Source organism: Nuphar pumila, chromosome 7 (assembly GCF_984573655.1).
Source record: "Nuphar pumila chromosome 7, dmNupPumi1.hap1.1, whole genome shotgun sequence".
Classification (NCBI taxonomy): domain Eukaryota; kingdom Viridiplantae; phylum Streptophyta; class Magnoliopsida; order Nymphaeales; family Nymphaeaceae; genus Nuphar; species Nuphar pumila.
Window position 1 is genome coordinate 42,327,502 of NC_143255.1, and position 25,985 is coordinate 42,353,486.

Here is a 25,985-nt window from a genome sequence, read left to right on the forward strand (position 1 = left end):
ATGATTTCATCACTATGAAAGTTTTTGACAACCTTAGAACACAAATATGCATGCTTGAAGCACTATGAGAGTTTTTTTGACAATATTATAACACATTTATGCATGATTTCATCACTATGAAAGTTTTTGACTGCCTTATAATACATATATGCATAATTGAATCACTATGAAAGTTTTTTGACAATATTAGAATACATATAAGTATGATTTCATTACTATGAAAGTTTTTTGACTGCCTTAGAACACATATATGCATGCTTGAATCACTATGAAAGTTTTTTGACAACCTTAGAACACATATATGCATAATTGAATCACTATGAGAGTTTTTTGACAACAATAGAACACATATAAGCATGGTTGTGATATAAAAGACATTTATTTGATAGCCTTATAACACATATCTGCATGATTGAATTACTATGATTTTTTTCTGTCAGCCTTAGAACACATATCTAAATTTTGTTAATGTCTCTCACTTTATTGCTAGCTAGTCTATGTGTAATTCATTCATGTTATTTTGATTACCTTAGATTAGGTGTATTACATATAATTTATTTCATTATATTTTATTTATCAATACTAACCTTTTTTTTCTCTTATAAGATGCTAAAGATAATCAACGTAGAGGAGCTTATGGAGGCATGGATGAAGGGGCAGACCGAGACAATGAAAAAGATGATGCTTAAAATCTTGGCAATGATTAGATTCATGTGTTGAATTTGTTGTACCTTCTTGTTGTTTCAAAAGAAACTCTTTGTAAATGTTCACTTGTAAATAATTAGAACTTGGCGATGATTATAGTGGATCGATAAATTATTTCAGCTGCTTTATATATGTATTTTTTATGTGCACTTTGTTTTTTATACACACGATATATAATTTGTATAATGAGAAAAATTTTCTCGATATTTATATTTTAGATATATTTTTTAATTTTTTTATTTTTTGCAATAGATTAGCGACAAATATTATCCGTCATTAATTAGTATCGACCTCCAATTTAGCGATGGATTATAGACGGATATTTATCCATCAAAAAACTGAATCGGCCGATGTTTTGTGATGGATTGTAATCCGTTCAATTCCGTCGCTACATTAGCGACAGAATTACCAACGAATGTGTATCTGTCGCAAAACCAAAACTCTGCGGATTAACGATGACCTTGCGATGAATCATGGTATTCACTAATTCATCGCAAATTAGCGACGAAAGTAGTGACAAATATTTTTCGTCTCTAATTAGCGACTAAAAAATTACGATGAAAGTCATATGTCGCTAAACTGTTCAGCGACGGATTACGACCATCGCTAATCCACAGATTTCTTGTAGTGGCATAAAATGGATCGCAAAAAAGTCACTTATGCAACCTTGGACAATCCGAATAAGGTGGTTAGTGTTATCCTCAACCAATTGACACATTCAATGAGCTCAAGCCAAAATGTCAAAAAGTAAGCATAACGCTTAACCTAAAATGAGAAATCACATATGTATGTAGTATTCAACAACCATGTATGCCCTCAGGGTAGCCCTCAAGCTACCATAGATCTCTCGTATTTATAGTAAGATCTGAGGAAGGTCCTTAATAGTCATGAATGAGCAGTTACACACTTATATATACCCCTTGATGTGCTCATGTCAATATGGGTCACATCTAAATTGAATTGAATCAGATCAAATCCAAACTTCAATAAGATATCCAAAGCCTATTTGTAGGTAATTATGTATGTGACAGCTATTTAGCTTAACTCACCAGTATATAAACACCCATGCACATATCCCTCATCTCTTTTTGAAGCCGTTTAATTTAACAACAGGCTGCTTTCGGCTCATATAAACCATCAAGTAGTAAAATATTTTGCATCATATAATATCGTATAAAACAAATGATTCGATGTTTGGCATGCAAAATCTAATTTCTTTTTTTTTTTGTTTTGGGTAAAACTAGGCAGGTCAAGCCTTAGGTAAAACAAGGTAGGTCAAGCCCATTATGAGCTTTAGCTTACCTCGGTTTGACACAAGAATGAGTCAAACTTGAACACTTCAAGTTATTTACCAGATAAGTATCTTTAAAAGTTTTTTTTTTTTTGACCCAAGGTAACTTCAAGTTTCCTAAACTTTAAGTTGGTCGAAAAACTAATTTCTTAATTTGTAGGAACAACTTAAATAGCAAGAACGTTCTCTTGAAACACCAGGTATGACTAAGTTGATCTTGTCCCATTCATTCAATGAATTAGCTTAGTAACTCAGCCACAGTTGAATCTAGGGCTGGTAAACGAGCCCAACTAGCTCAATCTTGTGGTGAGCCAAGCCAAGTTTGAGCTCATAATAAGCTCAAGCCAAACAATCTGAGCTGGAGCTGGCTTGTTAAAAAAAATGAATGTTTCAAAGGCAAAGTAATAGGATTACAAAAAACTAAATTAGCTTTGATAAATTAGTAATACCGTTTTATTTAAAAAAAAGTATTACTATCTTAACTAGCTTATACGAGCCAAGCCAAGTCATTCGCTTGTCAAACCTATTTTATGAGTTTTATGAGCCGAGCTACAAGCGGCTTGGCTTGTTTTCATGCCTACAGTTGACCATGTTAGCCCTCTGAAAAGTGAATAATGAAATCAAATGTTGGAAGTCAATAGGGCTCTCAATGGGTCTGGTTTGTATCAGATAGCCGACCCAAACCCAAATTCTTGGATATGGGCACGGAAAGTGTCAACCAGAATAACATTCCGGGCAACACAAACCCAACCCGAGCAATATGCAGACTGGTTTGGAGTCATGATTTTTGTCAGGTGCCCGACCCTAACTGAGTATTTCATATATTTTTTAATAAAAATAAATTTCTAAAATTATGTAGGTCGGGGTTTGGAATTCTATTTTCCTGACTCGAAAAAACCCGAACCTGGTTATTCGTTATATGGGCAGGTTCCTGTCAATGCTGACCCGGCCCGTTGACAGCCCTAGGTACGACAAGATATGTGACTTGAGCTCGATATATATGTTTGATTTTTTTTTTTTTAAATAAGATACGGCAACATTGATTTTTTTTATATTTTAATCAGTAAAAAAATATTTTTTGATGTTTTAGTATACATATATATGTGTGGGGGAGTGTGCATGTGTATTTACTGAAATATTATTAAAAACCAATAAAATAATATTAAATAATAAATTTATGTCTAGACGTGCCATAGTCTTGTCAGCATGTAATAGGTTGTCTGACTCGTGTCACAAATAAGTCGCCCCCCTTAATGACGTGTCATGCTGACATTGAATACAAATGACTGTCTAAAATTGTATGGTTTCTTCATTATCAAGAGTCCGGTCCAACTCCATTCTTCATTTTTTTTATTTCTAACCTTAGATCATCCGATTATGAGAATCTTTTAAAGCTTAAAAAGCAACGGCTTAAAATTTTTCTAAATATTCAAGCATATAAAATCACATTTCTTCATCCAATAGTTTATTCGAAGAAAATGGACCACGCCCGTAGGGTTAAATTTAAAAAACCCATATGAAAATCTCATACTTAGTTTCTATATTTCAGTTTTCCTATATATAAAGAAAGAGTAACGGGTACATGTCAAACGAAGGTTTTTCTATTCTTTCCGTGTTCTTTTTAATAGTTTTTGACCCCCCATAAATGTGTTGGACATGGTAGATCTATCAAGATTTTACACCTAGATCATGTGTTTTTAATGAAAAAATGATGATATTTTAAGCTTCAAAAACTTACAAAGATTTTGAACGGCTAAAAACCCACTCACCAATTAGAAACTTCAAGAGCTAACTCCTTCCAAATCAAGTAATTAGATCACATGTATACTATCTTTATTTAAAAATAAAACAAAAACGTCATGAAAACTTGCAAGTAATTAGATCACATGAAACGGGGATGGAGGCGGGGTCGAAGGTTAAAATCCATCCCGGGGGTGGAGGCGGGGATGGACTGGCACGTTCCCCCGCCCCGCCCCATCCCCGCCCCGGCCCCGGCCCATCCCCGTCCCGGCCCCGCCCCGCCCCATCCCCGTCCCGGCCCCGCCCTCAACCCTTTATATTTTTACTGTTTACTAACCCTAACTCCCTTCCCTAATTTCCTAACCCTGGAGCCGCCGAGCCGGGCCGTCGCCTCTTCCCCTTTCCCATCCGCATTATCATTGTAGTCGGGCCGTTGCCGACCACCGTTGGCCGTCGCAGGGGGAGGCCTCCACCGTTGGCCGTTGCCGATCTCCGACTCATCCTCGGCGACGCTTGGATGCGAATGCACACCAAGAAGCTTCGGCAGTACGTCGCTAACTACGAGCGCATGGCATGGAGCGAGGTCGTGGCGGTCATGACGGAGATGCCGGTGGTGATCGATGCCGAAAGCGCGAGGCGAGCTTTCAGGCGGTTCAACTCTGCCTTCGAGGAGGCATACCGGGCGCAGACTGCGTCGAAGGACATGAAACGGGGATGAAGGCGGAAACGGGGACGGGGCGGGGGTGGAGGACATGAAACGAGGATGAAGGCGGGGGTGGAGGATAAAATCCATCCCCGCCGCGGAGGCAGGGCGGGGGTGGAGGATAAAATTTTGAGGCGGGGCGGGGGTGGAAACCTTGTCCCCCGCCCCGCCCCACTGCCATCCCTAGTTTGAACCGAGGATGGAAGACTTGAAACGGGGATGGAGGCTGGGGTAGAGGTTAAAATTCATCCCGGTGCGGGGATGGAAGTTCGGATTGTTCCCCGCCCCGGTCCACTGCCATCCCTAGTGGTAACCGCCCACCCAAGTTGGGTCAATGTATGCATGACCAGACTGCCCACCCAATGACCACCCGACCCGACCTCTTCTTCATCCCCCCTCCCCTTAACCTCTCTCTCTCTTCTGTTTGGTGCAACTTTGCCAGCCCAATCCAGTCAGAAAAAATCGTAGCCTCCTTTCATTCCCCTTCACTTCTCCAGACGTATTCTCTCCTTTCAATACCTCCCATCCCTGGCAGTAAAACCAAAAGCGCTCTTCTCTCTCTAATGAAAGTACAAACGCTGAGATCTGAACAAGATTAAGAAGCAGAAGAAGAAGAATATAAGCAAAAGAAAACCAGTAACCCAACAAAATCATGAAATGGGTATTTGATAGCTCCCCCCTCCCTTTGGGTGTTTCAGCGATGATATGGAGCCCAAGACGGGTTTTTGGTCTGGTCTGTGTAGTTTCTTGCCATTCTTTTTGGGTTTGCTTCTTCTTGGAGTGATAAAAGGTGAACGCCCATCTTTCTTTTTTTCATGATTTCCTCTGTTTTTCATGGATGAGATTTGATGTGGGGTTTGCACCTCAGGTGTGATCATCCCAGTGATATGCCTTATCATGACAATTGGTAACTCGAGGGTCATCTTGGGCCTATGGCCTGCTCATGCCTTTTGGACTTACCACTGCACAATTAGGTAACTCTTTCCATATATGTGTATACATGCCTTTATAAATGGTATAGATGTCTTTTATTATATTTTTACACTTCTCCGTTTAAAAAAAACAAAGGTATGGATGTGCAAAAAAAGAAGAAGAAAGGAATGAAAGTAGATGTAACTTTGGTTTTTTCTATTAATATAGAAGCAAACTGCTAGGACCAGTTCTGAAGACAGGGTTGTGCCTCTGCATTACTTTTTTGTTGGTTCTTTCACCGTTAGCAAGTATAATTGGTAGTGTTATGACTGCTGCCATCTACAGCTTTTTATAGCCTTTGGTAGCTACATTTGAGGCTGTTGGGCAAGGGAAAAGTGATGAATTCATTCACTCTGACTGTATGTAGTGATTTTTTTTTTAATTCTTCTGTGTTTGTTTCTGTACCCATATGTTATTTCTTTTCTTTTCTTGTTTGGGAATTTTTACAATTTCAGAGGTTTGTAGGATGGTACATAGAGTTCGGTGAAAGGGAGCTTTACGATTTAGGTTTTTTTATTAATTATCATAAATGCATAATTTATGATGCTTGTAGGAATTAGGGTTTTGATTTGATTTTTTTAAATTGGCATGAACATTTAATAATGGTTTTAGTTTTTACGTGTTTTTCATTTTCAATTAGCATTAAGCATGAATCCATGAATAATGAATGCTTGATTTCGGATAGAATTTTAGCGATTTTTCTGTTTTTTTCATCAATTAGCATAGATGAGTGATCCATGATTTTTATTAATTGCTATTTTTTTATCAATTAGCAATGGATCAATTATGAATTGTTTTCCAAATAAAAATTGAGGATGTCAATTGTCAAAGTACACTTTAGAATGATTATTTAATTTTTTTAAACATATTATTAGTACAGTTTATTAGTAATTATTTTTTTCCTTTTTACTGTGCATTTGTGCCCACCTTAGTTTAAATTCCTGGCTCCACAATATATATATATATATATATATATATATATGTGTGTGTGTGTGTGTGTGTGTGTGTGTGTGTGTGTGTGTGTGTGTGTGTGTGTGTGTAGCTCGACCTAGGCCGGCCTGGTCAATGGCCCGGTCCATTAGCAGGTTGCACCGGCCAGTTGCCCGCCCCTAATGTCGATGCAGTTTTGCTATTAGTAATAACGAAAATAATTAGCCAGGCCTTGAATGGAAAGGAAAATTTACCTTCTAAACCAAGGCTCAAATTAAATATTAAATACCAAGTCCCCAAGTAGCCGAAACAGTGTCTAGACCTCCATTCATGTGAAAGATATGGTTCTCAGTTTCGATGAGAGGGATATATAAAAATAGAACCTGGCTTTGATTCAGATGGAAATATTGCTGCGCCAGTGAGGTGGGTTTGGGAGACTAATTGCCACAAACAACATGCGTCGAACCTAAATTCAATTGAGGCCATATGTGCAACAAGGAAAAAAAAAAGATAAAAAAGGGTGAGGAAATCCCACAGGGCTCCTCCTTCCTGGCTAGGGGCAACAGTGATTTGTCACCTGACATGGCAACTTGGGTTATTTTCTTGGGCTAGAACAAAAAAAAAAGAAACAAATAAGAAAATGTTAATGAGGAAAGACATGTAAAGGCTCAGCATTTGTTAATCAAGACTCTGTTCCTCTGCGCATGAGCTATGGGTCCAAGACTCAAGTAAGCAAGCCATTTATAAGAGTGTTCCAACGTAACCCAAATGCAATTAGTTGTCCTGTGAAAAAATAAGTTTTCAAACAAGAGGATATCATATCCTAACGTTTCTAATTAGGAAGAGACAGAATCTACATATGATCTTCCCTGAACCTATGACCTTCTTCCCTTCTTTTTTCTCATTTCAAGATTAAGAATATTTAGCAGGACCCACTATCTGGACGGTTTCCATGCTTATCCATCTTTAATTGTTTTAGAAAAACCTTTCATATATACACATCATTTCATTTAGAAATGAATGATTTGATAGTGTGTCATTGGTTGTTTATTGTGAAGATGACAGGATTAGACCTTTTATGATTCATCCAAGTGCAACTGCTGCATATGTTTCCCAGAAGAGAATGTATGGGAAAATTAGATATACGTGGAAAGCTTTCTCAATTGCTAGGGTTCTCAAGATGACAAGATCAATTCTCTTCCAAGTTTGTGATCATGGGAGACTGTGTGAAATGAGCCATGTGACTGAGGGGAGGTGACCTTACTGGGCCGGTGGATCAACCACAGCTGAGACATCCCAGGCTTAAAAGGCTCATTTTTCTGAGCTTAATGGTCCAAGTCAGGTCGGTTCACTTAAATGGCAACATTGTGCACCTTCTCTTGGGAGGGCTGATCTCTTCATCATGAAGGGTGAAAGAGTCTCTATTCCGGTTCCGGCTGATGAAAGTGGATTCGTCCTGAGCAGATTCATGTGGCTGTTTTCTTGTCTCTTGTTAAAAGATGCAGCTGGAGAGACCATGCTACATATATAGGTAAGGTAAGGGAATCATTGGCATCAAATGAGATAGCTGGATGTTTCGGTCACACTATCATAACCAAGGGGTATCGGTTTTGAATCTCCCCAGCTTGCCTATTCAAAACAAAAAGGGTAAGGGAATCAATTTGTGTTGTCCATTACTGATATGACAGGCCAGTCCGTGTTTGAGGAAGCGACAGGGCTGTTGGAAGTGATCAGGCTACCATTCTCTTCTCTTCTGCTGCAACCATGAAAATAGGATCGAGCTCTGCCATTATCAACTTCCCAGAATCCAAACGGAGGCGAGGCCTCCTAGCAACAAAGAGAAAACCTGATCGGCTTAGCGATCTGCCTGAAGCCATTATCATCTTCATCCTCTCCCTCTTGCCTACCAAGGAAGCTGTTAGGACATCCATCTTATCAAAGCAATGGAGGTACATTTGGACTCATCTCCCTAACCTCAACTTCGACAGTGATTGGGTGATGAAGTGCATATGCCACAATCCTGATGATCCTAGCTTTAGGCCAACCAGTATAGCATGTTGGCAGTGTATATATGAAAGAGTTGATACATGGGTGAGGATCATGAATCAGCTAATCAAGGCACATGCAGCTCCAATCCTGCAAACATGTCGGATTACCAATGGTATTTGGAGGTGTAATTCTCACTTGAATAGGTTATTCAGGTCGCTAAGAAGAAAGCAGATACGTGAGCTTGTTCTTTGTTATTCTGATGAAGTTGCATGGAAACAAACACCTTGGTTTTTGTTTTGCCTTCATACATTAGGGGTTCTGGAACTGTGTCATTGCCAAGTGAAGCCACCTCCAAGGTTCAATGGCTTTATAAACCTCAGGATACTGAAGCTTACATGGTGCTTTTTTGATGATGATGCATTTCGGCATATGGTTTGTGGAAGCAAGCTTCTTGAGAGCCTATCAGTTGAAGATTGCCATGGTTTTGAGCACCTTCTTGTTGAGTCCCCTATTTTGAGGTTTTTTCATATAAAAAGCTTCATGAACATATCAGTGGATTTCACTCATGCACCAAGACTAGCACAGTTTTCTGCTGTAATCAATATGTTATGTTATTATGGCGATCATAAAGATAAATGTGGACGACCCCTAGAGAATGTGACAAGGCTCAATGATCATGGATGTAGATTGGTCAAATTGCTGAGGGGACTGGCTCTGGTTGAGAGCATTAAATTGTTGTCGGCCGATTGCATGGTAAGAACTGTTCTTCTCTTCTTTTTTTCTATGTTTCTTCTATAACTGATCTACATCAACTTGTTTATCCAAAAAAAAATCTTGAATATATGCTTTTGCTGAACAGACCTGCCCATGCATCTCAAGCAGAAGTCTGAACATTGCTTTTAAAAATTTGCTTAAGTTGGACATAGAAGTAGGACATGAAGGAAAGTTGGTGTTTCTTTTCCTTTTGCTGAAAAATTCTCCAAATTTGCAAGAGCTGGTTATCAAGGTGAGCCAATTTCAACTACATTGTAAGTTCTCTTTGGTTTGAGGTTTAGTCCATGTGATTCTTCCTATCATCCTTAACCTTTTTCTTTCTTGTAGGTTCCATTTCTTCTCAGGTATGAGACTGCCAAAATAACATGGACATATTGGCAAAAGCAAAGGCCATTTGGATGTCAAATTAACCATCTTAAATATGTGACCATAAATGATTTTTGCAAAAACCTTGATAGGGATTTTGCGAGGTTCATGCTTATGCACTCACAGAGACTTCAGCGGATGATTTTGAGTTGCAGTGATGACACTCAACACAGCAAGCTGCTGAGATTTGGAAAAGAGTTCCTGGGTATGCAAAAGGGTTCACCTAATGTGAGGTTGATAATCAGGGGGCCTACCTTTACCTATAGCTATCCTTGTGCTCATACTTCTGAGCTATGACATGATGCAAACATAAGTTTGTCACCACTGGAGTATGCATCTATTGACTCCATGTCATAATCCTTGTACCATGCATTTTATAAAATTGGTAGTTCTGAGATTTATGAGTCAATGTAAAACGGAAGTAATGAATCTCGCTTGTTTATCGCAACTATACATCTTTTCTTTTTCTTGTTTGTAAGAAACTGAGAACATTCAAAATGGATACCATTTCAGATGCTTTGATTGTAAGTGTTCTTTGGCTTCATCATTGACATATATAAGTTGGGATCGAGTAGCAATTTAATTTTTTTTATTTCTTCTTCACATTGTATGAATGGGTATCCTGGTTTGTAGCATTCTTGTAAAATTTACATGCTTCTTGTTTGTAGCTGAGATAATGGATATAAACCTTGCAGACTGTTATGCGTATTTGCTTTTGGATTACATAGGAAACAAATTCTTTATCAGTGTCCTATAATGTTTGCCTGCTGAGCTGTCCCAAATCAACATGATAGCTCGAAATGGCACCAACTTACAAATTCCCAATGTTGTGCAAGATGAGATGAAATTATGTACTTTACAACATTTTGAGCGGGAGCCAACCCCATTCAGTTGGGTTAAGGCTTGATGATGATGACAACTCTATGAGCAAGAGCAAGACCAAGACCAAGAGCCAAGCGTACCTTGATCTCAACTTAAGTCTTGTGTGTGTCCAAATCAACATGATAGCTCGAAATGGCACCAGCTTACGAATTCCCAATGTGCAAGATGAGATGAAATTATGTACTTTATAACTTTTTGAGCTGGAGCCAACCCCATTTAGTTGGGGGTAAGTCTTGATGATGATGACAACTCTATGAGCAAGACCAAGAGGTACCTTGGAAGGCATAAAAGAAAAAGAACAAACAGGCTCACGCAGGAGCCGCTGGCCCATAGGGCAGCAAAAGAGAGAGAGAGCATCATCAAGAGGGAGAGGGTGATCACTAAGATGCAGGATTGCATAAACATCCACCAAGATTTTATGCACCAAATTATGAATGTTAACTAGAATTTGACAGAAATGAGCATAGTTGCACGCCATCCAAACAAACCACCAAGAGGTAAGCAACCACGTCTGTCGGATCAACCTCCACCTCGTGCTATGCCTAATACAAACCGAGCCCAAGATCAGATCGAGTGCAAAGAACTCCTCATTAACAAACACTTTCGGATGCCTCCAGGTCCTGTTAAAGAGATCCATAAATATTGAGCAAGACCAGAACAAGTGAAATGTAGATTCTTCTGCAGCTTGACAAAGCACACACCAACTCGAGAGCTGAAGGGCCCACTTCTTTAAATTATTGTAGGTCTAAATCCTATCATGCAAAATTAACCAAGCCAAGACTTGAGAACGGGAAGAAGGGCCCTTCGCCCAAAGCACGCACTCGGAAAACCAATCGGGCCTCGGGGGGAGCAATGATCTATAGACTTTGGAGGTGAGGAACTCCCTGCTAGGCCCAAACGCCCAATGCAACCACTGACCAAAATTTCTAAAATCCTCAAAATGGTCTCTGAAGAAGGCTAAAGCCCTCAACCACGATTTACGCAAATGTGAGAACGCCAAACCCCAGGTTTTCAGGCGAACTGGGATAAGAGCAGGAGCCACATATTTAGCAAGAAGCAAACAAGCATAAGGGTTATCCGGTTGGTAGGCTAGCCAACATTGCTTGGCGACAAGAACAATGCTCCGCAGTCTGGGTGCATGAACACATAAGACAATCATACGCCGAGGTAAGACCATCGAACTCCAACCAATCAAGTGATGCTTACCCTTGAGTTGACACCCATACTATAGAAAACTTGCCAGCAAGCGTGTTAGCTGCTTCTTCACTCCCACAAGCATCACAAACATAGACATAGAAATTTTTAGAATAGTGGAAAGAACATGTCTGACTAAAGTCAGACGGCCAGTGATGGAGAGATAAGACGACTGCCACAATAGTAATTTATGCTTCACTTTTTGAAGCATCATATCCCATGCAGTTGAGGAGAGGCGCTTCACTTGTAACAACAAGCCTAGGTACATTATAAGCAACTCAGAAATAATGCAATTAAAAATCCTCTTCCCAGCTGCAAGCATAGTGGACTGAACATTGAAGATAATAAGAGAGCATTTGTTCTCATTCAGAGAGAGCCCCGATAGAGAGAGGAAAAACTAAAGAATAAGTTTAAACCTAAGCATCTGCTGAATATTTGCACGACAAAAAATGATCATATCATCAACATAAGTAAGAATATGACCTGAGAAGTTTAAAACCTGCAAAGGATCAATGAATCGCGATGTTGCGACCTGCTTAAGCAAGACCACAAAACCCTCAACAACCATATTGAATAGCAAAGGCGAAAGAGGGCACCCTTGCCACAGACCCCACCCCAACTTGAACCGGTCTCCTCTAAGACCATTGATATTTAATATGACATAGGCATTTGAGACTAACTCCCTCACCCAACCAGAAAAACGACGACCAATACCGAAATTTGATAACATTTGAAATAAGAAGGTCTAATGCACCAAATCAAAAGCTTTATAAAAATCTAATTTAAGGACAAAATAAGGCTGACCACTATGCTGAAAGGAATAAACAACCTCGGATGCCATGATGAACGAGTGTTGGACCCTCTTATTATGGATGAAGGCGAACTGAGAGTCTAAAAAAATCTGGTGAGCCATCGATTTCAGCCTATTCGCCAAAACCTTGGCAAACATCAGTTAGAGAGCACTCATAACCGAGATCGGGCAGAACCGAGAAATATCTGTGGCTTCATCATCTTTTAGAATAAGCGAAATAATAGCTAATTGAAAATGATAAGGCAGTCTGGAGTTACGATAGAACTCATCAAACATGCTCACCATGTCCGACTTAACACAGTCTCAAAAGATTCAAAAAAAATTGACATGAAACCAGTCAATATCGGGCGCTTTCCAACCCGACAGATCCTTAATGACCCTAAAAATCTCATCTTCAGAGAACCTTCTTTACATAGATCTGGTTTGCTCATGCTAAATCGACCCAACTAGGACATTACCAATGACACCCTTCGCAGTGAATGAAGCAGAATATAAAGCCTTAAAATATATCATGACTGTCAGATTAACGTGCTAATTAAGATAGAGAACACCTCCAATGGAGATAGAAGGAACGACCTTCCTCCTGTAATGATGGGAAGCATATGAGTGAAAAAAATTAGTGTTGCCATCACCAGCCGCAAGCCATTTCACCCTAGACTTCTGCTTCCAACGAATTTTCTCCTTGACCCTCCAACTTTTCAAGAGCATAGTTAACCCCAAGGATCTGGCCAGAAAATTGAGAAATTGCAAATCAGAGAGAGAGTCGGGGAAAAACATAGACTGATACAACACAGAAATCTCATGATCTCATGCAGCCATTTGCTGGAATTTTTCTACATTACGACTATAAAGCCATGTCTTGATATCCTTAGCTAGACGAGAAAGCTTCTTTTGAACCCGGAGAGCCGCTCAATGCTCATCAGAAAGATTGTTCCAAGAATAAGTAACCGTGAGAAAATTTGGCTCTTGGAGCCACCATTCTTCAAACGCAAAGCTCTTGGTGGATTTAAAGCCATCCCCCCAATGAGTGATGATCTGCCCATGGTTCGAGATCAAGGGAGAAAGCAACACACACTTAACGTCAGGAACGAGGTCCAGTAAATTAGGAGTGACAAAGACCCTGTCAAGGACCCTACAGCACGAGTGAGACTGCTTATTCGACCAAGAGAAGTGTTTCTCTATTAAAGGTATAGGGTATAGAAGATGTCGATGAACAAAGTCTTAGAAACCTCGCATAGAGAGGTTAGGAATGATGAGGTTATTAGAGTCATGAATAGATAGCAAACAATAGAAATCTTTCATAAGAAGGTGACATTTTGCCCTAAAAACAACAACCCTATCTAAATCATCCCAGAACGCGAGCCTCATGGCGGCAAGATTAAGACCATAAACAACAAAAACTACTACCCTTTTAGCAACTGCCTGCAAATTGAAAGCAACATACAGAGAGAAAGGACCTACGTCCAGTTGAGATAAGTTTAAAGACTGTTTCTCCAAGATAAGGATACCTCCGACATAGTTGACCGTAGGCTTAAAGAAATAATCAGCTCCCCGTCAGATGCTAAAGGCGACCGCGAGTGACATGACCTTCATTTTAGTTTCACATAAAGCAAGCAGGTCAGGCTTCTCCTTCCTAACTCAATTAGCTAAAAACAAGCATTTCGTGGGACAATTCAGACCCCTAATATTCCAACAAACAGTCTTCAGGGCATAAAATCTGGAAAAAGAGATGACCTTCTTGAAGACCTAGCATCGGTAGCCCAAACAATTGAGGAAGGCCTCCTCTTTCTTTGTTGATCATTTATGATTTGTCGAACACCCTCGACACAAACAAACAACCTCGAGTGATCGTTGAAAATGCCCATCTGCTAGTAATATGCCCCCCCCACCCCGTAGTGGCAAAGAGAGAGATAATTAAGTTAAGTGCAATTTATAGCTATTGCATTTTATATGCTCTTCAAGTGTATCTTGCAAGAGCTAAGTCTCCCTTGCTAGAATTACCATCAAAGTTTATGAATGTTTCACCTAAGTAAACATATATGTGCTTAGACTTCATAGATATAATTGGACTTTGAGTTTTTGAGCTTGCTAATAATATCCTATAAAAGAGCAAGTCTCCCTGTGATATTTGGATTTTCTCAAAATCTTGTGATTGTAAATCACACAACACTTTGTCAAGGTTAGTGAAACATGATAAAACTGCAAGTTGTGATTTTGATTGCTAGCTGAGATTATTTTTGCTTTGAATCTTTGATTGTTGGTCACAAGATTGGCCTTGTGACCAACAATCACTTCTACTTTCCAAGTTGTGAATGTTCATCCCATCTGCAAGCAAAGCAATCATGCCCTAAAGTCTTGATGTGTATGAAAAAATCAATGTGGTATGATATTAAGCTAGTATTATGGCAACTAGAGCCTAGTAGGATAAACTGGTCAATGCCGTGATATTTGCTGCCTTATGAAACGCATAAACATGGTAAAAAAAAGTGGAAAAGGACAAGTAACTTATAAAGCATATGACTACTTGCCAAAACAATATATTAACTTATGCTGGCCATGTCACTCCATGCATCAACTTGGGTTTTGTGTTGCGTTGTTAGGTGCCTAACCAAGACACCAAAAGGCCCTAGGGTAATTAAGGTGCATAAAATCAAGCCCTTAAACCACCAAAAACCTAAAAAACTATCACGCTTTGTACCCCATATCCTCAGCAGCCCAGTTTAGGATAGTTCTCATTTTGACTCAACTCTAGGTAGCTGTTTCCATCTTGGATGGCTCTCACTCTGGTTCATGTAACCCTTTTCTTATGTTTGCCCTTTCAAAAATCCAACTTGAGATATAGTGGCTGCTCTGATACCAAACTGTGATTAAGGTGTGTAAACCACCAAGTTCCTAACATACGCCCCAAAGTCCTATAAGAAAGTCAGCCCTTAAGAGGGTAAATCCACAAGTTGATTCATCTCATTAATTGAATTAAAACCTCAAACAAGACCGTAGAATGCATATTTCTTCCAAAAACTTGGATTGGTTTGCCCTTAGGAAGAAATAAAAAAAAAAAAGATGCAACACTATATGGCTCACTCATTTTCCATTTATTTCTCCCCTGTGGTATCTATCATTTTCCTTTTGAAAAATGACCGTGTTGTGCAACATAAAAGACGTGTTTCTTGAAAAACCCTATAATTTTAAAAAATCTGCCCGTGTTCAAAATTGCAACTAAAGGACCTTTTCACCTTTCACACGTGAATTTTATTTAGATATGCAGACTTTCTTCTCAAATATTCAAATATGCTAATTTTCTCCTTTATTTGCAAAATTCTTATTTCCTCTCAAAATATGATAATATGTGAATGTCCTCTCAAAAATATGTAAATGTCATACTGTATTTTATTATTTTCTCTACAAATATGCACTTTTGAAACGACACTAAAAGCTTTATGCTTTTGAAGTATCACTAAAGATAAATCACACTTTTAGAGCATTGCTTAAGGCTTTAGTGGTGCTAAATGCCCATCCCGTTTTTGAAGTGTCAATTTTTTTTAAACTCCTTTTACCAAGGGCCATACGTAGGAGAATTTACAAATGTGTGAGAAAAAACGCATATTTGAGAGAGAAGTTCGCATATCAAAGGAAATTCAGCTGTGAGGTGAAAATGTCCTTTTACAGCCAAAATATTGCAGTTTTGAGCACGGGCAAATTTTAAAAATTTGTAAGGTTTAAAAAAAAAAACACATCATTTTTATTGTACAGTACGGTCCCTTTCTATCCAAGATTGTTATACACACCAACTTCACCTCAGGTATTACTGTCCCTCATCATCCTCAATTCATATCGCTTGTAATCAATCATCTAACGACCATTGTTATTGGCATTGAATCTAACAAGGGAAAACCCGCCTCACCGAGTTCATTGGCATAAAACCCCAAGCACCCCTTGCTTGTCAGTACATCCAAATTCAGCCTCCTCGAGCTTCTGACATCCCATCAACTTAGTGATGTTCACAAGTGGCTCCTACCAGATGAGCGAACAAGCAATTCGCAGTTTGCTGAAAACACGATACATTTCAGAACTTGGACAAAAGAACATCTCAAGTAATTCCATGGGAATTGGATCCAGGTCCATTTCCCCAACCAACCATTGGGTATTGGTAAACACCACCAGCTTAGGCCGGCAACAAAAACCCAAATTTTATGTCTTTAGGCTTATACCTGAACCCAACCATAACCTGCACCAACAATCCAACTGAACAAACCCATCTTGAGGCCAATATTGCTGTTTTTTTGTGTAATGTGTTGGTTGTATTAGTACATTAGATGCCATAAATGCTGTGCAAGAAAATTATAAAGAGAGCATAAAATTTACAGACATTAATAGCTGATAATTTCATTGCTTGCAAACTGATTCACTGTACATAATGGAAGTTATGAGTAAACGAAGCAAGAGGGGTGAGATTATTTGCACGGACACCATGGACATCGTTCGGATGAGACCTTGGGAGGTGTTGGCTCCAGCAGCTTCCGTCGCCTGCACAATGCAATAAACACAACAAAGCTACCTTAATCGACATTTCACGCAACCAAAAGATTAAAAGATTTTTGCAAACTTCTCTAGTCATAAACTTAACAAATGAAAGAAACTTAACAAGTCACAGTATCGGTCTTATCTAACAAAATAACCAGCAAAAATGGAAGTATACCGAATGCAGGAAACTAAATGGATATGCATCAACATATAACAAATATTAGATACACTCAATGACTCGCCAATTCATATATCAGACTGAATCCACAACTACCTGTTACTTGAAAGAGATAGAAGTACAGATTACAGACATTGCATCCATGATATAGCCAAGCTTATTCTCATTCTTAAGACTTACTGAAGAGAGCTCAACAGAGCAAAATTGTTACTTGTTGCATCCAACGAGACTTGAAAGATTTGTCACGATCATCTCCTTAATCACATAATTCCAGATCAAGTTTAACTTAAGCAGGACTTCTGCAAACCGAGTTCTCCATATGTCCAAAATACACAAGGTGGGAAAGAACAAAACCACAAGAGATCAAAGATCTTGAATGGTTTATAAGCCGGAGACGGAAGAATGGACATAGATAAGTATGTTTGCCTCTAACCTATAAGGCACTAGGTGGAGCTTAGGCGGTGAGGCACTAAAAAGGCCTAGGCGGTACCCCAACTAAAAAAATAAACATAATAAGAAACATGCATACGACACAAAATCAATCAACAATAAGCAATAAACAGATAATATGTCGTTGAACATTGTAAAACAATTATATTACATAACCTTAACCTGTTCAATCAAATTAACAATAAATTAACAATTGAATAAACAAACCATACAACTAACAATGTGAATAAACAATACACAAAAAATAAAATCATGTATACAAAAAAATTAACAACAACAATAGACATAATACAAGCAATAGACAAATAATGTCTTGTTCTTCTCAACAATAAACAAATAACATGTCTTCTTCTTCTTCTCAACAATAGACATAATACAAGCAATAGACAAATAACATGTCTTCTCCTTCTTCTCGAATAAGAAAACAAATGATGTCTCAAAAAAAAAAAGCCTAGGCGGTTCCAGCCTAAGCAGCGCCTAGGCGGTAATATAGGGTCTCACCGCCCAAACCTGATCGCCCAGGTGGTGGGGCTACGCCTAAGTCGCCTAGGCCGCCTAAGCGGCACCTAGGCGCCGCCTTTGACAATTAAGCCACTAACAACTGCAGATTCCGTGATCAATGGTTCCTTTACAGTAAGTCAAGAAAGAGGATTCTCCTCTTCATTAAAATGAAAGAGGTCCTATACTTTCATATCAATATAGTTACAATTCCTTGGAAATGGAAACAATCATGGGGCTGCCACATGGTTTTTGACAACCGGAAGCACGCCTTTTTCAACACCTTGATCAAATGACAAGCAGGTTTGTGCATGCCATTCCCTCATTCACCATCTTACTTTCTTCAAACTCTTGGCTATAAATTGAGAATGGTAAGCATGTAAAATATTAAACAGCTGGTACATGTGGCAAGGGATGTGCATCCTGTGTATCAAACTCTCACGATGTCCTTCAATGTGAATGCCTTTAGCCAACTCACCTAACAGGTCCTATACTGGTCTAATATAGTTGCAATTCCCTGGAAAAGGAAGTACCTTTTGGGGATGCCATATGGTTTTGACAAACAGAAAAAGGCATCTTTTAACAACCTTGTGCAAATAACGAGCAGGTTGGCTCATGAAATTCTTTGGGCTCACCATCTTCAAACTCTTGGTTATAAATGGAGAACCGGAGGCATATTGAATATTAAACACCTGATAAATGTATTATTGAAGTACACCCTAGGCATGCTTCTTTTTTTCCTCAAGATTTTGAAAGCCAACAGGATTTTTAGATGAAAACTTCATACAACTGCATTATGTATAACAGGCAGTGTTTCGGGGATCTTACTGGAAGGATCTTCTAAGGAGAGGGGAAAAAACACTGCTGGATGGAAATTCCCACAAGACAAAGACCAGACTGAAGAAGTACACAAAATTGGTGATCATAACCATAGAAAGGTCGCTAGTTCTTACTACAACGAAAAAATATTATTTGACTTAAATAGATGCAAGGTTTTTATCTTGATAGGAATTTGTCTTAGAAACTTCAAATAACTCATAGGCATACAAGTTAATCTTATATTTCTGAACCACTGCCGGAAGTTTTCTACATTCTTAAATTAAATCCCTAACCTAGCCTTAGGAAAACAATATTTCCTCTCTCTCTCTCTCTCTCTCTCTCTCTCTCTCTCTCTCTATATATATATATATATATATATATATATATAGAGAGAGAGAGAGAGAGAGAAATCTGAATGCAAATAACCCTTTATGCGGCTTAAAAATGGAACCTTGGTGCATTTTCAGGTCTTCTGTTTTCTTCTTGCTATAGGGAGGTACCTTGTAGAGACTAGTGTTCTTCTTATAGAGACACCTAGGTGCCATACAACCCTTAACCTTATAACTAATTGCAAAAAATAAAAATTTAGGGAATCCTTGATCATATGTAGGTGAACTTCTGACGCACACATCAGGAATTTCAAGATTGTTTTGTAGCTCGTAGATATGAATCCAACATATGGTTAGAAAAATTCTTCAACTAAAAATTACAGGAAAATCTAGTTTTAGCCATTGCTAGACTTTCTTCCTGGTGTATGAAGAGTTTAAAGGGAGCTGATAATCTAAAATCTATTTTACAACAAATTTATTATAAACATCTCATTCATCCTCTCACCATCAGTAACTGCAAGGGTTAATGAGCATTTCAGCTAACCTTACAAACATTTTGTGTGTGTGTGTGTGTGTGTGTGCACAAGCAAAATCAATCAACAAACACAACATGCCTAAGAAAACAACAAACAAGCAAACAGAAGAACATAACATCATAATATCATACAGAAAATATGTCCATGCAAATGGATTTCGTGTTTGAATACATAAATTGTTCTTTGTTAGTGATGTCTTTGCAAAAGTCACATAAGAATAAGAAATGAACAGGCATAGCACTTTACATGAAAGCCACAAATAAGCTTCAGACTAGAAAAAAGAAAAACATGATAACTTTCCAGATTATATGAGAGCAATACAAAGTGAGATACAATTTGTAATATCTTATAGCTGACATGAACATCAGTATCAGTAAAACATTCTAATATTAAAAATTAATTCAGCACTATATTATCATGCAACTAACATTAAGAAGAAATTGTTCTTACATCAGGAGAATTGCTGTTATAACAATTTATCCCTCTTCCTCATCAGACTGTGATGTCAGCTTGGAGATGGCCTCAAGTGACTGTGGGGATGCACCTACAAATACATTTGCACATTGGTGGAAACTTTAGAGGAAATGAATAGCATAAAGTAGATTCTAGACAGTAATGATTTCAACAGCATATGAACCAGCATTAAAGACTCGAAAAACAATGTAATCATAAAGCACCATACATATATTCTTGTGGTGTGGACTGTCCTTGCTACTGAAAAAGAAAATGTGAAAAAAGAGGTTCAAATTCTCACATCTCAAGGCAAAGCAGTTTAGCTTAGAATGGAAATTAATAGAATATGTTCACAGACAATAAGTTGCCAACTAACAATCAAATCTTACAAACCACAAGCATCAACAAAGAGCTACAGTGCACATCTAGTAATCACGTTCCATTATATAAGTGGCTAAATAATTCAGGCTTAAAAGAGACTTATAGTAGACAAACAAAAAGCACTTGTGAACCGGATATTTCATTCGAATCTAAGAGAATGAACACATCCAACACTGGACTTGGACTATCAGAAACATATAGTTGATCCCAGAGTTACTGGAAGCTTCTTAGGTAGGTGAGAAGTGCACTTCCCAGAAACTCTCTTTGAAAGCGTGATACTCCTTGCTTCCGAAACTTCATGAGAATCTCGATTCCCCACACTTTTTCTATGCTTCCCACACGCATTGCCCATGCATCCCTACATGCTTCCTATACGCTTTTTTCACATTTATTTTCATGTGCTTCCTCTCATGGTTCCACTCACTTCCCATGTGCTTTCTCTAAATTGGTAACCATCACTGTTAGATTTTAACAAAAAATTATTTTTTTTACTGAAAATTCATGAAATATAAGAATAATTAAATTGATTTTAGTTTTTATTTGATTCTTGTTTGATTCCTATTCAGCTTTCATATTGCTTCCCTTTTATTCCTGTTTCACTTACAAATTGATGCTTTGCTTCTCGCTTCCTATAAATTTTAAAATGCCTCGCTTCTCGCTTCCTATAAATTTTAAAATGTCACACTTCTCACTTCCGCTTCCCGTATCATTTTCTGCTTCCACTTCCTAGTCTGGCAACCTTGGTTGATCCTTCATCAAGATTTGAAATTTACCTGTGAATCTCCAAGTTTAAAATTTGTATCCAGTGACCCAGCCCAGAAAGTTTTGCAGAGTAAAACTGATCAAACTTCAACGTTTTTATAAATGAGTTCATGAAAGAAAAAGATTCTTTACCATGTGAAAAATTTACAACAATATCCTGTCATCATGGATAATAATACTGCTTCCTTAGATTAAGAAGAAAAGGTTGGCACCAATCAAAGTGAGTGTCTAGATAGACGGATTCACAGCTCACATTGAAATGAAAGTAAAATCGCCAAACAGGATATTCATACTTTTCCTTTGAGTCATTATTGCTAAAGAAAGACAAGCGAGGTGAAAGAACGCTTAATCTTCGTACTTCATCATTCTGAACATTTGCTGTTTTAGGTTCAAGATTGTCATAGGTTTTCAATTGGCATCTCAAATATCAATTCGGAATCCTTGAAGAAATATCAAAATTCAAAGGAACATTTAGATTAAAACTACTCATTTAAACTTCAAATCCGAGAGTTTACATTGCTCAACACATGCCTTCTAAAACATTAAGCACAAAAAAGATCGAAGTTTTACAGAAATATCAGTTTGAAAATCTCTGTAAATACAAGACCTAATCTCGACATCTTCAAAACGTTTCCGTATTAATTTAGATAATGGAAAAATGCTAACTTTGAAATGAAATTTACAGGAGCCACAAATTTTCGTCAAAATTCAGACTTAATCTTGATAATTTTACGCTTGTTGTGGTGTTCATTTTCCTACGGAGGCTTCGATTTCATGTAGTTTTCATGATTTTCCTCGTTTAAAAACCAAAATTTATGCATAGATTGCATCAAATTTCCAGGTAAAGATGAAAACAGAGAGATTAAAAAAAAGGAAGAAGGGAAAACCTTCAATGTAATACGAACGAGAAGGCCACCCTCTCGACGAGGTGAGCGACAGAGACTCCTCGTCCGTCAACGGATTCGCCAGCCTCCCGACCAGATCCACGAGATTCGTCGAGACGGCAGCGGCCGCGGCGGCGGCCTTCCTGCGAGGCGGAACCCAGTACGAAGACCCCGGCCGGAACGGGAGCCAGACCGGCGCAGCCTGGCGGACTATGATGGCGTGGACGGCCTCCTGGAGCAGCCTGACGCCTCCGGAGAGATCCGACCCCTCGGGGATCTCCACCTCGATGAGCTCCGCGAGGCTGCTGCTGCTGCTGCCGCCGTCGTTCCCGCCTCCCTTGCCCTCCTTCTTCCGGGACGATCCCGAAGACCTGCTCCGGTAATTCAGAAGCCTCGAGCTAGGGCAGATCGCTCGCGTCGCTCGGCTCCCTATTTCTCCGAGCGCTGCCTCCGCGAGTCTCATCGCCATCCCTCTGTCCCTTCTTCCTCTCTCTTATTCCCCTCTCCGTAACTCGATCTCTCCCTTTCTGGATGTGGAGGAAGTATAGGAGAGGGTATTTATAGGCAAATTATTCATCTACAGAAAAAAGTAAATACGGAAAAGGGAAAATTACCTAAAGCTGCCTAACTTATCAGCCCTGTACAGAACGCCGCACAGATTTTTAGTTATTTCATTTAGACGGTGAATTTTTTTTTTAATGTTTCCAACATTGTCCTAAATTTATAATGTCTTTTTTTTTCCATATTTTGCCTGAAAAAATCGGAGTCTCCACTTGTCTTGTCTTATCTGGTAGGAGCAGCTACTGAACGTCACCTTGTGTTGGGAAGTTGCAAGTTCAAATCCCAATGGTATATTTAACTGGTAAGGGTCTGCCTAACCCTAACTAGACTTTCAAAAAAAATAGCATTCAAATCAACACATACTCACAGCCTAAAACTCTAAGGCTAGGACTCTCACCCCTAGGGTCTATGCTGGGCTTCGGCTTAAGCAAGAGGGTAGTGCCAGCTGAAGTCAAACCTGGCCTCTAAACAGTCTAAGCCCACCCCAACTAAGCTAGCCAGTTTGGGATTGATAAATTCACAATGTCATAAATCTCGTTTTCAAGAAAATATCAGCAAGAAAAATCTCATCATTTTTGAAAAATCTAGCTTATTATAAAAATAAATCTTGAGAAAAAGTCAGCATATGTGAAAATTTAAAATATGTAAATCATACATCAAAATATGAGAAAATATAAATAGTTAAAAAGGATGTTACAAAGTGTGTTTTTATCATGTTAATATTGTGATAAAAATGATTAGCTATGTTATGAATATATCACCATTTTGATAAGGAATCACGATATTTTCAAATATTGACGATTTTTTAGACACTGCGTAAAATCATTGCGCTGATCTTCTTTTCAAAGGAGCCTTTGAGATTACTTAAATAAAACAGGTGGTTAGATGTGAATTTCATAACTTATAAATTGCAGTTAAATGTAATAACTCAAAATATTGAACGGCTTCTTATAAGTGGCTGATAGAATAAGCCATTTTTTGTGAATACTGACAAAGATAACGATTTGTCTCTTTTAGGTATACTTTTTTGCAATAATTACAATGAAAAGCCATCGTGCTGAATGGTCGACCCATGAAGGCTAGCAAACGCTTCCGATCCATGGGTTAGGTCTGATCCAAACTTAGTTATGTGAACATGAGGGTCATGCAGGTACGGCCTTTTATTGAGTTTTACGTAGTGTTGTTGTTAAACCAACTTGAATTCAATCATAACTCAAAGCCAAACAACTATGATCCATAGTGACATATATCGCTAGATTTATGAAAATCTCATGATAATTTTGCAAGATTTATGAAAATCTCATGCTAATATCGTGACAAATTGCTTGAAAGTTTAAAACGGCAATTTCTCGCAGATTTTTAAAATATCACAAGATTTATGAAGAACATAAATACTGCAATTTAAACATGATATTTATGCTTTAAATATCTATTTATCATGAAAAATTGTATTTTATTTTTAAATAAATTGTATTAATACTTTCTTATAAAAAATAAATTTTATATTTTTAATTTATTTTTATTGCTGAGAGTTTGCCAAAAATGCAAGATTTATGAAAAAAATTCAAATTCTTGTGAGCTTTTGCAAAACAAGATTTTGCCATTTTTAAAGTTTGTAACTATGCTACAATCCCAACGTCAGTTTAAATAAATAAATAAGTAAATTGTGTACATATATGTTTGAATATTTATGTTTTTGTAAAGAATAATCTTAATGCATAAGGCTATTATGTTATATTTTAAGAAATATTAAGACGTTAAATAATCTTGATATGAACCTGACTCATTGATCGGATCTTGGCTTATTCTTGTGGGGAATCGTTAACGTGCGGTACCAGATTCTTCGGGTCACACTCCCTTTTGGGAAAAAGAAAATTTGGACTTTCCCAGATCCGAAAAGGACTTCAAGTGGAGTTGGGGTATTTTTGTAATTTAGCCTACCACAATGTGCCAACGACAGTACCGCCCGCACAGTTGTACTTTCACCAATTTTACAACTTTTCTGGTTCTTCGGTTCTCTGTACGACTGTATAACTTTGACCCGATCCACATTTAGATTAAAATAGTCCAGTACTTGATTGATTTGGATTCGGTTCAGATCCTAGACACACTTTCAGGAATGTAAACGGGTCGGATATAGTCCGTTCTAAGGTATTCAAGTCCAGATGGGAGAAGCTATACCAAATAATGTAATTGGGTCTGATATGGATGAACTTAGGGTTTGTTAAGTTGCAGGCTTAGTCATAGGGATGCAAATGGGTTGGATCCAGAATGGAGGGTTATATAATTTTTTACTGTTTCTGGTCCGATTTTGATCCGAATCTCCATGTATTTAGCTGTTCCAGATTTGAACCGATTGCATCCCTAGACATGAAAAATACTGAAGCTGACTCCAAGTCAGGTCAATTATCAAACCAAATTCTCTTTACCAAATCCAACTAAACTGACTTAGATTCAATTCAATGTCCGGCTCAAACCCGGACCTTACATCCCAAGTTGAAATAAATAATTAAATATATGCAAATTGAGCAATGTTTTTGCTTACTCTCAAGTCCTTGGATTGGTTAGAAAAACTACAAAGAAACCCTTAAAGGGGAGAGAGCATTTGCTACCTTTGCCGGGAAGGAATCCCTGGTTGTAACTCATAGGAGGAGGTTAATTTTGGACTCAATTTGATCTCATGGATGTGTTCAGCATCGTCATAAGAATTGACCCTTGAATCATAGTTGTTCGACCTAACAATATTTTTTCCTGATTTTTTGAAAATTTGGTATATCGTAAGTTATTGATTTTTAACCTTCGCAAAATCTGACATATCTGTCAATAATATGATCCAAAGGTCAGTTTTTTATTAAACTTAATATGTAGATCACAAATGCAGTGTCAGATGTGCAAAATAATTAAAAAAATAAATAAATAAACATTTTCATTAGGAGGTTCCTTACTCACGAGGGCAGCAAACATTATCCCTTTCAAGGATATATGTTATAATCATTAGTAGGAAAGGGGTTACGTGAATGTTAATGGTTCACATTCAATATAACATGTGAAGGGTTTACATACATGAATGCCATACATGTAACCCTCACGATCCTCCCAATATAAATAAAGAGGCATGGTTGCTTGATAAGTGCAATAAGGTGCTCTCTCTCATTTGGGTTCAATGGTCTTGCTTACCTTTGACTTGACAGCTTGGGTTCATTGTGGGCATCCATAAGATGAAGAGAACACTGACCGCCCGCATCCACACAATCAT

At 38.2% G+C, this 25,985-nt stretch overlaps 2 protein-coding genes and 1 long non-coding RNA gene across 5 annotated transcripts; 2 read left to right on the forward strand and 1 right to left on the reverse strand.

The window, feature by feature from the left end:
- The first annotated feature begins 4,901 nt into the window (after nucleotides 1-4,901).
- LOC149832064 (uncharacterized) lies at nucleotides 4,902-8,136 on the forward strand. Its single transcript, XR_016433074.1, has 3 exons — nucleotides 4,902-5,229; nucleotides 5,308-5,413; nucleotides 7,400-8,136. It is a non-coding gene; the product is annotated as an uncharacterized LOC149832064 (long non-coding RNA).
- Nucleotides 8,137-8,162: 26 nt separating this feature from the next.
- LOC149832065 (F-box/FBD/LRR-repeat protein At1g13570-like) lies at nucleotides 8,163-9,869 on the forward strand (the record flags this gene model as incomplete). The annotated part of the gene is made up of 3 exons (XM_090013148.1): nucleotides 8,163-9,083; nucleotides 9,190-9,336; nucleotides 9,432-9,869. Coding segments are annotated over 3 exons (1,404 nt in total), but the record flags the coding sequence as incomplete, so codon positions are not given.
- Nucleotides 9,870-16,714: 6,845 nt separating this feature from the next.
- On the reverse strand, nucleotides 16,715-22,702 carry LOC149832066 (uncharacterized). Of its 3 annotated transcripts, XR_016433322.1 has the most exons (4): nucleotides 22,172-22,702; nucleotides 20,371-20,402; nucleotides 20,139-20,232; nucleotides 16,715-16,881 (listed from the first exon to the last, which is right to left on the reverse strand). XR_016433322.1 is itself a non-coding variant. In XM_090014301.1 (3 exons), the coding sequence occupies exons 1-2, from the start codon at nucleotides 22,635-22,637 to the stop codon at nucleotides 20,165-20,167; spliced, it is 534 nt and encodes a 177-aa protein (XP_089870427.1). In that variant the 5' UTR covers nucleotides 22,638-22,696; the 3' UTR covers nucleotides 16,715-16,881; nucleotides 20,139-20,164. The 3 variants fall into 3 exon arrangements, 2 of the variants coding, with proteins under 2 accessions (XP_089870427.1, XP_089870426.1); XM_090014301.1 differs by lacking the exon at nucleotides 20,371-20,402 and having other exon boundaries at nucleotides 22,172-22,696; XM_090014300.1 differs by lacking the exons at nucleotides 20,139-20,232; nucleotides 20,371-20,402 and having other exon boundaries at nucleotides 22,172-22,696.
- Between the last annotated feature and the right edge of the window lie 3,283 nt (nucleotides 22,703-25,985).

What these genes read in the sequence shown, in the direction of transcription:
- LOC149832066 (XM_090014300.1), bottom strand. Translation starts at nt 22,637, where the DNA reads ATGGCGATGAGACTCGCGGAGGCAGCGCTCGGAGAAATAGGGAGCCGA. An exon ending in TCGTTCGTATTACATTGAAG is followed by an intron (nt 16,882 to 22,171) that starts GTTTTCCCTTCT and finishes TGCATTGTGCAG; the next exon opens with GCGACGGAAGCTGCTGGAGC.